This window comes from Tachyglossus aculeatus, chromosome 10 (assembly GCF_015852505.1).
Source record: "Tachyglossus aculeatus isolate mTacAcu1 chromosome 10, mTacAcu1.pri, whole genome shotgun sequence".
NCBI classification, from domain to species: domain Eukaryota; kingdom Metazoa; phylum Chordata; class Mammalia; order Monotremata; family Tachyglossidae; genus Tachyglossus; species Tachyglossus aculeatus.
This window is the reverse complement of record NC_052075.1, coordinates 42,995,016-43,006,159: the sequence shown is the minus strand read 5'-3', so window position 1 is coordinate 43,006,159 and position 11,144 is coordinate 42,995,016. Positions and strand designations below refer to the sequence as shown.

General features: G+C 48.8%; 1 protein-coding gene across 2 annotated transcripts; it reads right to left on the bottom strand.

The window, feature by feature from the left end:
• Positions 1–1,664: 1,664 nt before the first annotated feature.
• On the bottom strand, positions 1,665–9,981 carry LOC119933571 (protein FAM71F2-like). 2 transcript variants are annotated; one of them, XM_038753114.1, is made up of 6 exons: positions 9,698–9,981; positions 8,037–8,221; positions 6,503–6,758; positions 5,553–5,707; positions 4,283–4,332; positions 1,665–2,019 (listed from the first exon to the last, which is right to left on the bottom strand). In XM_038753114.1, the coding sequence occupies exons 1-6, from the start codon at positions 9,878–9,880 to the stop codon at positions 1,715–1,717; spliced, it is 1,134 nt and encodes a 377-aa protein (XP_038609042.1). In that variant the 5' UTR covers positions 9,881–9,981; the 3' UTR covers positions 1,665–1,714. The 2 variants fall into 2 exon arrangements, with proteins under 2 accessions (XP_038609042.1, XP_038609043.1); XM_038753115.1 differs by having other exon boundaries at positions 4,283–4,329.
• Positions 9,982–11,144: the final 1,163 nt, after the last annotated feature.

The window sequence follows — 11,144 nt, the reverse complement described above, 5'->3', positions numbered from 1 at the left end:
CAATTCTGGGCCTTTTTCTTGGCGTATGGGGCCTAAGGGGAGGATTTCATTCTCCTTGCAGGATGACCCAGAGGTGATTGGGTCATCAGTTCTTCTACCTGTGGCTCTCTGGGTCTGGTCTCCTCTGAGCTTCCCCTGGGGCTGTTCTGGATACTTTGCAATTGATCACCATTTTTTTTTAAATGGAATTTGTTGAGCACTATATGTCAAGCTCTGTACAAAGGACTGGGGTAGATATAAACTAATCAGGTTAAACCCTGGAGTCAGAGGTCATGGGTTCAAATCCTGGCTCCGCCAGCTGTCAGCTGTGTGACTTTGGACAAGTCACTTAACTTCTCTGTGCCTCAGTTACCTCATCTGTAAAATGGGGGTGAAGACTGAGCCCCACGTGGGACAACCTAATCACCTTGTAACCTCCCCAGCGCTTAGAACCGTGCTTTGCACATAGTAAGCGCTTAATAAATGTCATCATCATCATCAAACCCAACCCAACCTGGGCTGTGGGGTTCACAGTCTTAATCCCCATTTTACAGATGAGGTAACTGAAGCACAGAGAAGGGCAGTGAGTTTCCAAAAGTCACGCAGCAGGCTAACAGTGGAGTTGAGATTAGAACCCAGGTCCTTCTGACTCTCAGGCCGGTACTCTATCAACTAGGCCACATTCCTTCTCATCTGTTTTAAAGCACTCAATCAGCTCTCTCCCTCTCTCACAACCCAGCTGACACTTCATTCCTCAAACACAAACCTACTCACTGGGCTTCAATCTCATCTCTCTTTCCTGGAACTCCTTCCCCTTCCCACCCTGCAGTCCAAAACTGGCTTGGGCCAACTGGTAGGTCCGAAGTCCAATAAGTTTATAGGCATGGCTTCATTTGTGAGTGGGTGTGTTGTTTTGGAACGGTGGATATATATATATATAACAGCATTCAAAATGGTGGCAATCCCCTTGAATGGATGAGAGCCATCACATCTGGCTTTCCTTCCTTTGTTTGCTGGTGGGCATTAGGGAGCAAAGCCAGGCTGTCATACTGACCAAACAAGTTAGTAGTCAGATACTGAAAAGCAGGGTGGGCTAGTGGAAAGAGCATGGGCGTTGGAGTCAGAGGACCTGGGTTCTAATCCCGACTCTACCACTTACCTCTGTGTAACCTTGGGTAAGTCACTTATCTTCTCTGTGCCTCAGTTCCTTCTTCTCCAAAATGGGGAATCAATACCTGCTTTCTCTTCTCCTTAGATTGTGAGCCCCATGAAGGATGTGATTACCTTGTAACGACCCCAGCACTTAGTACTGTAGACTTAATAGAAGCAGCATAGCTTAGTGGAAAGAGCCTGGGCTTGGGAGTCAGAGGACATGAGTTCTAATCCCTGCTCCGCCACTTGACTGCTGTGTGACCTTGGGCAGGCCACTTAACTTCTCTGTGCCTCAGGTATCTCATCTGTAAAATGGGGATTGAGACTGTGAGCCCCACGTGGGACAACCTCATTACCTTGTATCTACCCTAGTGCTTAGAACAGTGCTTGGCACATAGTAAGCACTTAACAAATACCATTATTATCATTAACAATGTGCTTGGCACACAGTAAGCACTTCACAAATACCACTATTTTTATTATTATTATACTGGGGCATGGGAGAAATAAATCTGACTCAGTAATCCCAGCAGTGAGGATGCATCTCTTGTTTATTAGGTTGAAGTTGGACAATTTTGGACCATCAATCTGGACGGAGAGTCAAGGGGCCCTCCAATACCACCTCCTGAGACCAATAAGTGCAGCATGTAAAGAATTTCTCTCCTAAGGGGGGGGGCCAGAAGCGCCGGGTCGAGGCTGCCAGGGTGCTGAGCAGGGAGAGGGGTTGTGGTACAGAAGGATTCTCTCTTTCCCAAAGTCCATAATTGCCCATGTCGCTCCACTGTGATGCTGTCTCTTCCCTGGGAAACAGGCCAAGCTCATGGGCACAGTGTGAGTGCTGTTCTTCAATTTGGGTAGAAAAGAAATGTCTAGAACCTCCTGAGAATCCTAAATTCAAAGAAAGGAGATTATTATTATTATGGGGCTTTTTTTTTTTTTAAACCTCTAAGAGTCCATTGAGCCTCATGGTCAAACCCTGCCTAGACTCGCCATAAAAACTCACTCTGCAGAACTGAGGAATTTCACCCACAGTAATAACAATTGTGATATTTGTTAAGCACATGCTATGTGCCAGGCACTGTGCTCAGCACTGGGGTGGATACAAGGAAATCAGGTTGGACACAGTCCCCGTCCCATGTGGGGGCTCACACTCTCAATCCCCATTTTACAGATGAGGAGGAAAGTGAGGTACAGAGAAGTAAAGTGACCTGCCCAAAGTCACACAGCAGAAAAATGGCAGAGCCGGGATTGGAACCCATGACCTTCTGACTCATAGGCCCATGCTCTACCCACTACACCATTCTGCAAGCTCTGCCTACCGGGGCATGAAGGAGATGTCCCTGAAGGCAAGAAGCATTTTCCTGTTGGGAATTGACCATGTGCTCTTTCCCCTTTTCTCAGCTATCCCTTCGCCCTGCTCTTTTTCCTGCCCAATATCCCATCCAATATCTATTTTTAGTTTCTAGACTGTAAACTCGCTGTGGGCAGGGAACATATCTACCCACTTGATTATACTGTACTCTCCCATGTGCTTAATGCCACTCTCTGCACTTTTAGTAAGCACTCAAAAAATATGATCAATCGATTGATTCTTACTCTCTCACACCCTCCCCAACTCTGTTTATGAAGTTGGGGCCCTCTTTCTTTATTCTAATGGTATTTGTTAAGCACTATGTGCCAGGCACTGTTCTAAGCACTGGGGTAGATAAAGCAATCAGGTTGGTGACAGTCTGTGTCCCACGTGGGGCTCACAGTCTTAATCTCCATTTCACAGATGAGGCACAGAGAAGTGAAGTGACTGGCCCCAGGTCACACAGCAGAAAAATGCAGGGCTGGGATGAGAGCCCAGGTCTTCCTGATTCCCAGACCCTTCCTCTATCCACTAGGCCAAGCTGCTTTCTACCCTCACTCCCTGCCTACCCGGAAGCCCCACAGCCGCCTCTTTGAGAAACAATAGAGACCGAGTCCTTGGTCAATCCCACCCCCAGGATCTCATTCTGACCCTTAATCAGAAGAAGCAGGGCTGGTTTACCTGGAGCCTCCCACCAAACTGCTATCTAAATCTAACCCTCCATCACAGGGCTGGAAGTTCAGGATCTGGACCCCCATGAAAACCCACCCCAGAGGGGCTGGCCAGAAAGGAAAGATGGCAAGCTGTGGGCCAGGAGTTAGAAGACTCCTACACCACTCAGGGCCACGGCTTATGGGATTGGAAAGTGGAAAGAGCGCGGGTTTTGGGGTCAGAGGTCATGGGTTCAAATCCCGGCTCCGCCAATTGTCAGCTGTGTGACTTTGGGCAAGTCACTTCACTTCTCTGTGCCTCAGTTACCTCATCTGTAAAATGGGGGATTAAGACTGTGAGCCCCCTGTGGGACAACTTGATCACTTTGTAACCTCCCCAGTGCTTAGAACAGTGCTTTGTACATCCGTGGCTCAGTGGAAAGAGCACGGGCTTTGGAGTCAGAGGTCAGGGGTTCGAATCCCGGCTCCACCACAAGTCTGCTGTGTGACCTTGGGCAAGTCACTTAACTTTCCTGAGCCTCAGTTCCCTCATCTGTAAAAATGGGGATTAAGACTGTGAGCCCCACGTGGGACAACATGATCACACTGTATCTCCCCCAGCGCTTAGAACAGTGCTTTGCACATAGTAAGCGCTTAACAAATGCCATCATTATTATTATTATTATTATGGTAAGCACTTAATAAATGCCATTATTATTATTATTGGACCTCCAAGGGCCAACCTGAGCTGTGGTTTGGCTGGAACTAGCCTGGCTTCAGAACCGGCCACTCACAGGGCAGGTTCCTGGGGACACATGGGGAGGAATAGGGTGCTTTACCTTTAAATATATATGTGTGTGCATGTATATATTTATATATCTTGTCTATTGGGGGAAATCCAGATGGCCCCTAGTCCAGACTTCTGTGCTTTTCACATGCAGCTCTCCCTGGCCATCCCCTTACCCTCCTACCCAAGACTGAAAGCTCACTGTGAGCAGGGAATGTGTCTGTTATATCGTTGTAGTGATCTCTCCCAAGTGCTTACTACAGTAAATGCTCAATAAATACAATTGATTGACTGGCTGGCTACCCTTATGACAGAGAAAGTTCCCAGAGGAGGGAGTACATTGAACGATGATGCTCTCTTTACCTGTGCTGATGTTTGGCAAACTTTCTCTGCTGGTACTGCTGCTGCTGCTGCTAGCCCAGGGATTTGGAAAAAGACAAAGAAAAAGTGTGAAAATCTCATTTCAAACCAGGTCTCTATTTTTTTCCTCTCAGTGCAAATGCCTTAGGCTCAGCTATAAATATGGAAATGGTAGGCTGCGCTATATTTGGGGATGACATCGAATCTAAAAGAGCCTAGGGAAGAGGTCCGAAGCCAGGGAGAAGGAGGAAGACACAGTTAGGCTCTGCCTTCTGCCAAATATGAGTGGGTATTACTCCATCTGCTCCGACCCACGCCCAGGGCATTTGTTTATTTTGTCTGTTGAACAGGCATGAATAATTCTCATGGGCTGCGGGGGGAAGGCAACTTGAGCATCTAAGTCCAAAGGCAGTACAGCTGATTTGGGCATGCCTGAGATCAGCCTGTGCCTTCTCCTCCCTGGAGCAGATGGGCCAGAGTAAGGAATGTTGATTATGTAGTATGGGCTGACCCACCCCTAATACTACTAATAATTGCGGTATTTGTTAAGTTCTGTGCCAGGCATTGTACTAAGCCTGGGGTGGATACCAGCAAATCGGGTTAGAGCTAGTGTTTGTCCCACTTGAGGCTCACAGTTTCAATCCCTGTTCTACAGATGAGGTAACTGGCACAGTGAAGTGACTTGCCCGGGGTCACACAGCTGACAAGTGGCAGAGCCAGGATTAGAACCCTTGTCCTCCTGAGTCCCAGGCCGTGCTCTATCCCCTACCCCATTCTGCTACAGCCCTAGCCCTCACACCCTGGGGGGCCTTGGGCTCTCCAGGAGAACCAGGCTCCAGAGACCTGCCCCGATAGGTGCACGGGAAAGCAAACTCTGGGGTGCCCAAATCTCCAGCAACCCAACTCCTTCTAGCACCTCCTCCTTCTACCTCTCCGGAGAGGGAGGTGCCACCTCGAGTTGGGAGTCTGAGACCAATCAGGAAGGCAGAGGTGGCAGTGCGGAGTTTGCCCAGGGAATTTCTGCTCTTTAAACAGCCCCCCCGCATGCCCTCCTCTACCCCCACACCAAAGGGGCCGGGATATCTGCCCCAAGCTTCCACCCCCTCAGGGACTCCCACCCCCGCAGGGATGCTTTTGTGTTCCAGCCACGGAGGTGCTGTTAATTGTTTGTGGGCTGGCACTTTTTGGGTCTACTTCTCTCTGAATGAGACTGGACGCCAGGGCTCCAGGCACCCACGTTGGGAGGGGCTGGGAGGTGGGCTGAATCACTCACCTGGCTTGGAACTGGGCGCCCCACTCAGTTTTGAACACTTCGCTCTGTGGCCACTTTCTCATAGAGAGCTGGGAGAGGTTGTCAGATGCTCCCTTCTCCTCTGTGATGATTTGGTTGGGGCCCTCTGAAGATGATGATGACGAATTGCTTTCCGGCTGTGCGCAGAAGAGACCACAGAGTGAACCGGGCTGCTGGACCGGCCGAAAAGAAGCCAGTTTCTTTCCCAAGCCTCTCAGGGGCCGAGAGGACCGGAGCCGCTATTCTGAGAGTAGCGTCTTTTAGACCGCTGAAGCCCCTAGGTTTGCCCCTGGTGTGTTTGTGGGGGGAGCAAGAGAGGGATCCCTTTGCCAACCGCTCACCAGCTATTCAGGGGGTCAACACCGGTGGCACCTGCTCCGTTAGAAGAACGGAGAAGTTGAGTGACTTGGCTAGGGTCATCCAACCGGCAAACCGGATTTTAATTTAGAATCCAGGTCTCCTGATTCCCAGGCCTGGGTTCTTTCCACTAGTGCACACTGCTTCAAGAACAGGGGATTGAATCTAGGGCCTGGAAGTCCGACTCCATCTTGCTAACTGAACAGTCCAGAGAGACGGTGAGAACTATTTTCTCTTCCAAATCTCATCCCAACCATCACCCTACAACTCCCTTCAGTTATCACCAAGATGATGAATAGAACAATGAACATTAACTACTCCATTATATTATACTCTCCCAAGTTCTTGGTACAGTGCTCTGCACACAGTTAAGTGCTAAATAAATATGATTGCGCTAGTACAGTGCTCTGCACACAGTAAGCGCTCAATAAATATGATTGAATAATTGAACAGGATTCTTATTTCCCATCCCCGGGCTCCTGACCTAACCACTCTACCCCCACACCCATGATCATGTCATAGCTGGTTAACAGATAGCTCAACCTTCGTATGGGACTGGGGGAGAGCTTAGTTACCCGTCCTTGGGAGTCGGAGGAGTTGGGGGATATTCTGGGCACTAGGCAGTGAGGGATGTTGATGTTTGGGTCTTTGGTGGTGAAAGACAGGCCTTTCTGTAGAATTTTCACAAGCCTCGTCCAGAGCCAAAAGACGACATCAGGGTAGTTGGAATGAAGCTTCAGGTAGTAAGTCTTCTCGGTCACCATTCGGAGTCTCAGAATATGCTGGGATTTGTCATAGATCTGGAGCTCCACAAACTTCAGTGGGAGGATTCTGGTGGGGAGAGATGATGGTAGAGTAAACAGGCCCAGCCTCAGAATCAATCTCCAGGAGCAGGAGAAACCCTGGCCATTCTTCTCTGACAGGAGGCTACCCCATTTCTAACAGGCCCCTGATGATAGAGCCCTGAGTACTTCATACTCCCTGCTCCAGAAGCTTATTTGAACTCCAGTTTTTGAATGGGGAATGGGGGAAAGGAAACAAAGCTGCCCAGGATAAAAGGAGGTCCATTATCCTCTGCCTCCCTAATTGTGGGTGTCCCTCAAGACTCTGCCTGCTTTCCCTTCTCTTCTTACTCAATGCTCCTTCCCTCAGGGAGTGCAGTCACTTCAACGCGGCCTACTATAAAGAGTACGGGTTCTAAATCCCGGCTCTACCACAGACCTGCCGTTTGACCTCGGGCAAGTCACTTAATGTCCCTCATCTGCGAAAATGGGGATTCCATACCTGTCTTCCCTCCTACAAAGACTGTGAGCCCCGTGGAGGAGCTGATTATCTCATATCTACCCCAGGGCTTAGTACAGTGCTTGGCACATAATCAGTGCTTAACAATTACCTCACTTATTAATAGTCATAACAATAATAATTGAGATATTGGTTAAGCAATATTTATTTATTTTACTTGTACATATCTATTTTATTTTGTTAATATGTTTTGTTTTGTTCTCTGTCTCCCCCTTCTAGTCTGTGAGCCCACTTTTGGGTAGGGATCGTCTCTATATGTTGACAACTTGTACTTCCCAAGCGCTTAGAGCAGTGCTCTGCACACAGTAAGCACTCAATAAATACGATTGATTGATTCTCTGTGCCTCAGTTACCTCATCTGTAAAATGGGGATTAAGACTGTGAGCCCCATGTGGGACAACCTGATTACCTTGTAACTTCCCCAGTGCTTAGAACAGTGCTTTGCACATAGTAAGCGCTTAACAAATGCCATCATCATCATTGTTATTACCTCATCTGACTTCCAAGGGGTTAATGGTAAAAGAAAACAAATGTACTGGCGGGCTTCATTTCCCCTTTAAATCAGTGAGGGGACATTTCCAGGTTGGGGTCATAGTTGAGTGATTAGGGGGTGGAGGACAGGGAGGACAGCACTAATCTAGACTAGGTGTCTGCCCTGACTCCAGACAACCCTTCCCTCCCCGGTCTTATTTCCATTTCCAGTGGCTCTGACTGGACCTTTGTGCTTTGTCCCTCTGAGTCGGCTGGACTGCCAAGATGTCAGTGCTCAGGCCCCCGTCCTCCCGTCTCTTGCACTCTTTTCCTTACCTATTGAGGTTGATGTTGGGTGTCCCCGATGATTGGTCCTTCCTGGGGAACTCTTCCTGGGGTCTGGTGATCTCGGCCATCAGGAGGATGTTAGGGAGTGGCAGACTGGGCACGGTGGAGGTCACCCCGAGGGTTATTAACTTAGCTGGGTCTTGGAAGGGCACCCAGTTCTCCAACTTCATGACCTGCAATTTGCGGCCCCGAAGGTTAGCGTCGGAGATGAGGCGGAAGAGGCCGTATCTGCCATGTTGGCGGGGTAGGTACCAGTAGAGTCTCCTGACTCTAAAGCTGTGTCAACTACAGTAGATAGATATCTAGAGTCTTCAAATTATACCTTAGCCTGAATTATCCAACAATCTTCTCACCTCGTTGTGCAACCTGACGCGGGGGAACTCCAGGTTCAGGGCAAAGCAGTCAGTCAGTGGGAAAGTCAGAATCTCATTGTGCTTAGTAGAAAGCACATGGGACCAGGAGTCAGCTCTGGATTCTGGTCCCAGCTCCATTATTTGGCTGCTGTGTGACCTTGGGTAAGTCATAGCTTCTCTATACCTCTGTTAGCTCATGGGGATAAGACAGCTGGTCTCCTTCCTCCCAGGTAGGATAAGGATTTTATCCAATCTGCTTATATTATGTTTACAGCAGTGCTTGGCACATAGTAGGTGCTTAAGAAGTACCACTAGTATATTAATAATAATAATGATGGCATTTGTTAAGCACTTACTATGTGCAAAGCACTGTTCTAAGCGCTGGGGATGATACAAGGTGATCAGATTGTCCCACGTGGGGCTCACAGTCTTCATCCCCATTTTACAGATGAGGTAACTGAGGCACAGAGAAGTTGTGACTTGCTCAAAGTCATACAACTGACAATTGGCGGAGCCGGGGTTTGAACCCATGACCTCTGACTCCAAAGCCCGTGCTCTTTCCACTGAGCCACACTGCTTGATGTGCTATTTTCCTCTACCCCTCCACCAAAACAATCCTGAACACAACCCAAACCAGCTTGCAAGGGTTTGCTGTTAAGAAGGGAAGAACAATGGTGTCCTCTTCCCTCGGTTTCCTGCCAGGAGAGGAGCTCTAACTGGAAGGGAGGGCAGTGACCCTGGTTGTAAAAAGTAAATAAGAGGGTGAGAAAAGGAGTGAAGAAAAGAGGAAAGGGCAGGGCTCCACATTCAGACTCCTTCACCACCCCTAAATCCCAGTCCTTTAAGTGGTCTCTTTGACTTTCCCCCTCCTTCAAGAGAATAATCAAAGCTGTTCCTGAATCAGAGCAACAGTTCTCTCTGTTTAGGGCTCGGTCTCCAACAGCAATCATAGCACCAGGTGATGATTCCCATCATGGACATTATGAGGGCAAAATATTAAGGCACACTGTCACACTCCCTCTAACCCATCACAGACCACTTGCCCATGAATTGATCCAAATTTAGCTTGGATCTCCTATGCAACTTCCTCTGGGAACAGGATGCCTGCCTCCTCCTAAGGGAAGTAACCCTACCTTGCGAAAGCAAGTGAGCTCAGACTTGATCACCTCTAAAGGACTCCTGGCTCCAGGCCTCCCCTTCCCAGGAGTTTCAGGGGTCCCTCTCTTCCTCTCTCCTAGGTTGGGTGACTTGAGGGGAGATAAATCTGGCCTGGCCAAGCAAGATGGGCAACCATACCTGGGTGAAGTTGCTTTCAAAGACGACTGAATTGGGGAACAGGTTGTAGTCAGGAGAGTGAAGCAGCTGGGAGAGTAGCCCTCCTTCCACTCCCAGTGCTTCTCCACTGTCCAGCTCCACCCCAAGGATTTCTCCTACTTCTAGCTCCCTAACCCCAGCCTCAAAGCTGCTGCATTCTGCCATGGGATCCAGGGCAGAGCAGGCTCAACAGCATCTCATAACTCCGAGGGTCTTCCTGGCCCCTCCATTGCAGTTTTCCAGTGGGGCCAATGTGACCATACCTCTGGACAGACACAAGGCCTACCAACAAGTCCTCTGACCCTCCTAGGCTGCCTACGTGCTCACAATGCCTAACAGGTGACCTCACTGAGGGGCATTTAATGCCCAACAGCCTCCACTCCCCATGGGAGTAAGACTGGGACTCCAGCCACAATGTAGCCTAGTGGAAAGAACATGGGACTGGGAGCCAGGAGACCTGGCTTCTAATCCTGAATCCCCCATTTGACTGCTCTGTTTCAGTTTCTTCTTTAAAACAGGAATTAAATACCCGTTGTCCTTCCCCACTAGGCTATATGCCCTGAGGGGAACAAATGCAGTCTCTGATCCGATTATATCTGTCCTAGCACACAGTAAATATTTAAATACTGCAATTATTAAGACCAGGGCTTGGCCCAGGTGGGTAGCTGTTGGAGGGGAAGGATGGGAGGCAAAAGGGCAGACCAGATGTTACAACCACCAGGATGACTTCACAGTAGAGTGAATGTGAGTGGTGAAAGGCAGCAATGAGTCCAGTTAAATGAAATAAAACAAAGGCACTATATAGCCACATAATTACCTTAGGAATTAATGAAATTGGGAGCTCCTGGTGATGGAGGATTGAGGAGGGGAGGGAGCAGGAGCTAAGGACTGGGGAAAAGAGGAGTAGTTCTGTTTTAGTCATATTGAGCCTGATGTGCCGCTGGGATAGCCCAACAGAGATGTCCAGGATTGCCGGTGAGATGTGAAGTTGAGGCTAGAGAGATGGGTTTGGGAGTTATCTGCATAGAGAAGGAGGCTGAAGGATGCACATTCCCTGTGAAAGAATAATTTGAGGCCTGAGAATATCGCTTATGGCAATCAACTGAGAATTCAGAAGTTTCCAGTTAAAGCTAAGTGATAGATCTTCCTAGGGCAGACCATTTTGGCTAGACGATCACTTCCCAGAGGTGCCAGAGTTCCAATAGAGCTCTTGCCCTGGATTCACTGAAATTATTTACAAGGGGCAATGTCACTTCTTGATTGCATCTTGGGCATGGTTTGGCCATCCTAAACCATGGATGCAGAATCAGCCAAGGGGATGTAGAGGTTCCATTGTGCCTTGCTCAAGTAATTCCACTAGGTGGCCCCCTCAGCTCAGGCACTGAGCCCACCAGAGGTGGGACTCAGATTCATTCATTCAATAATAATT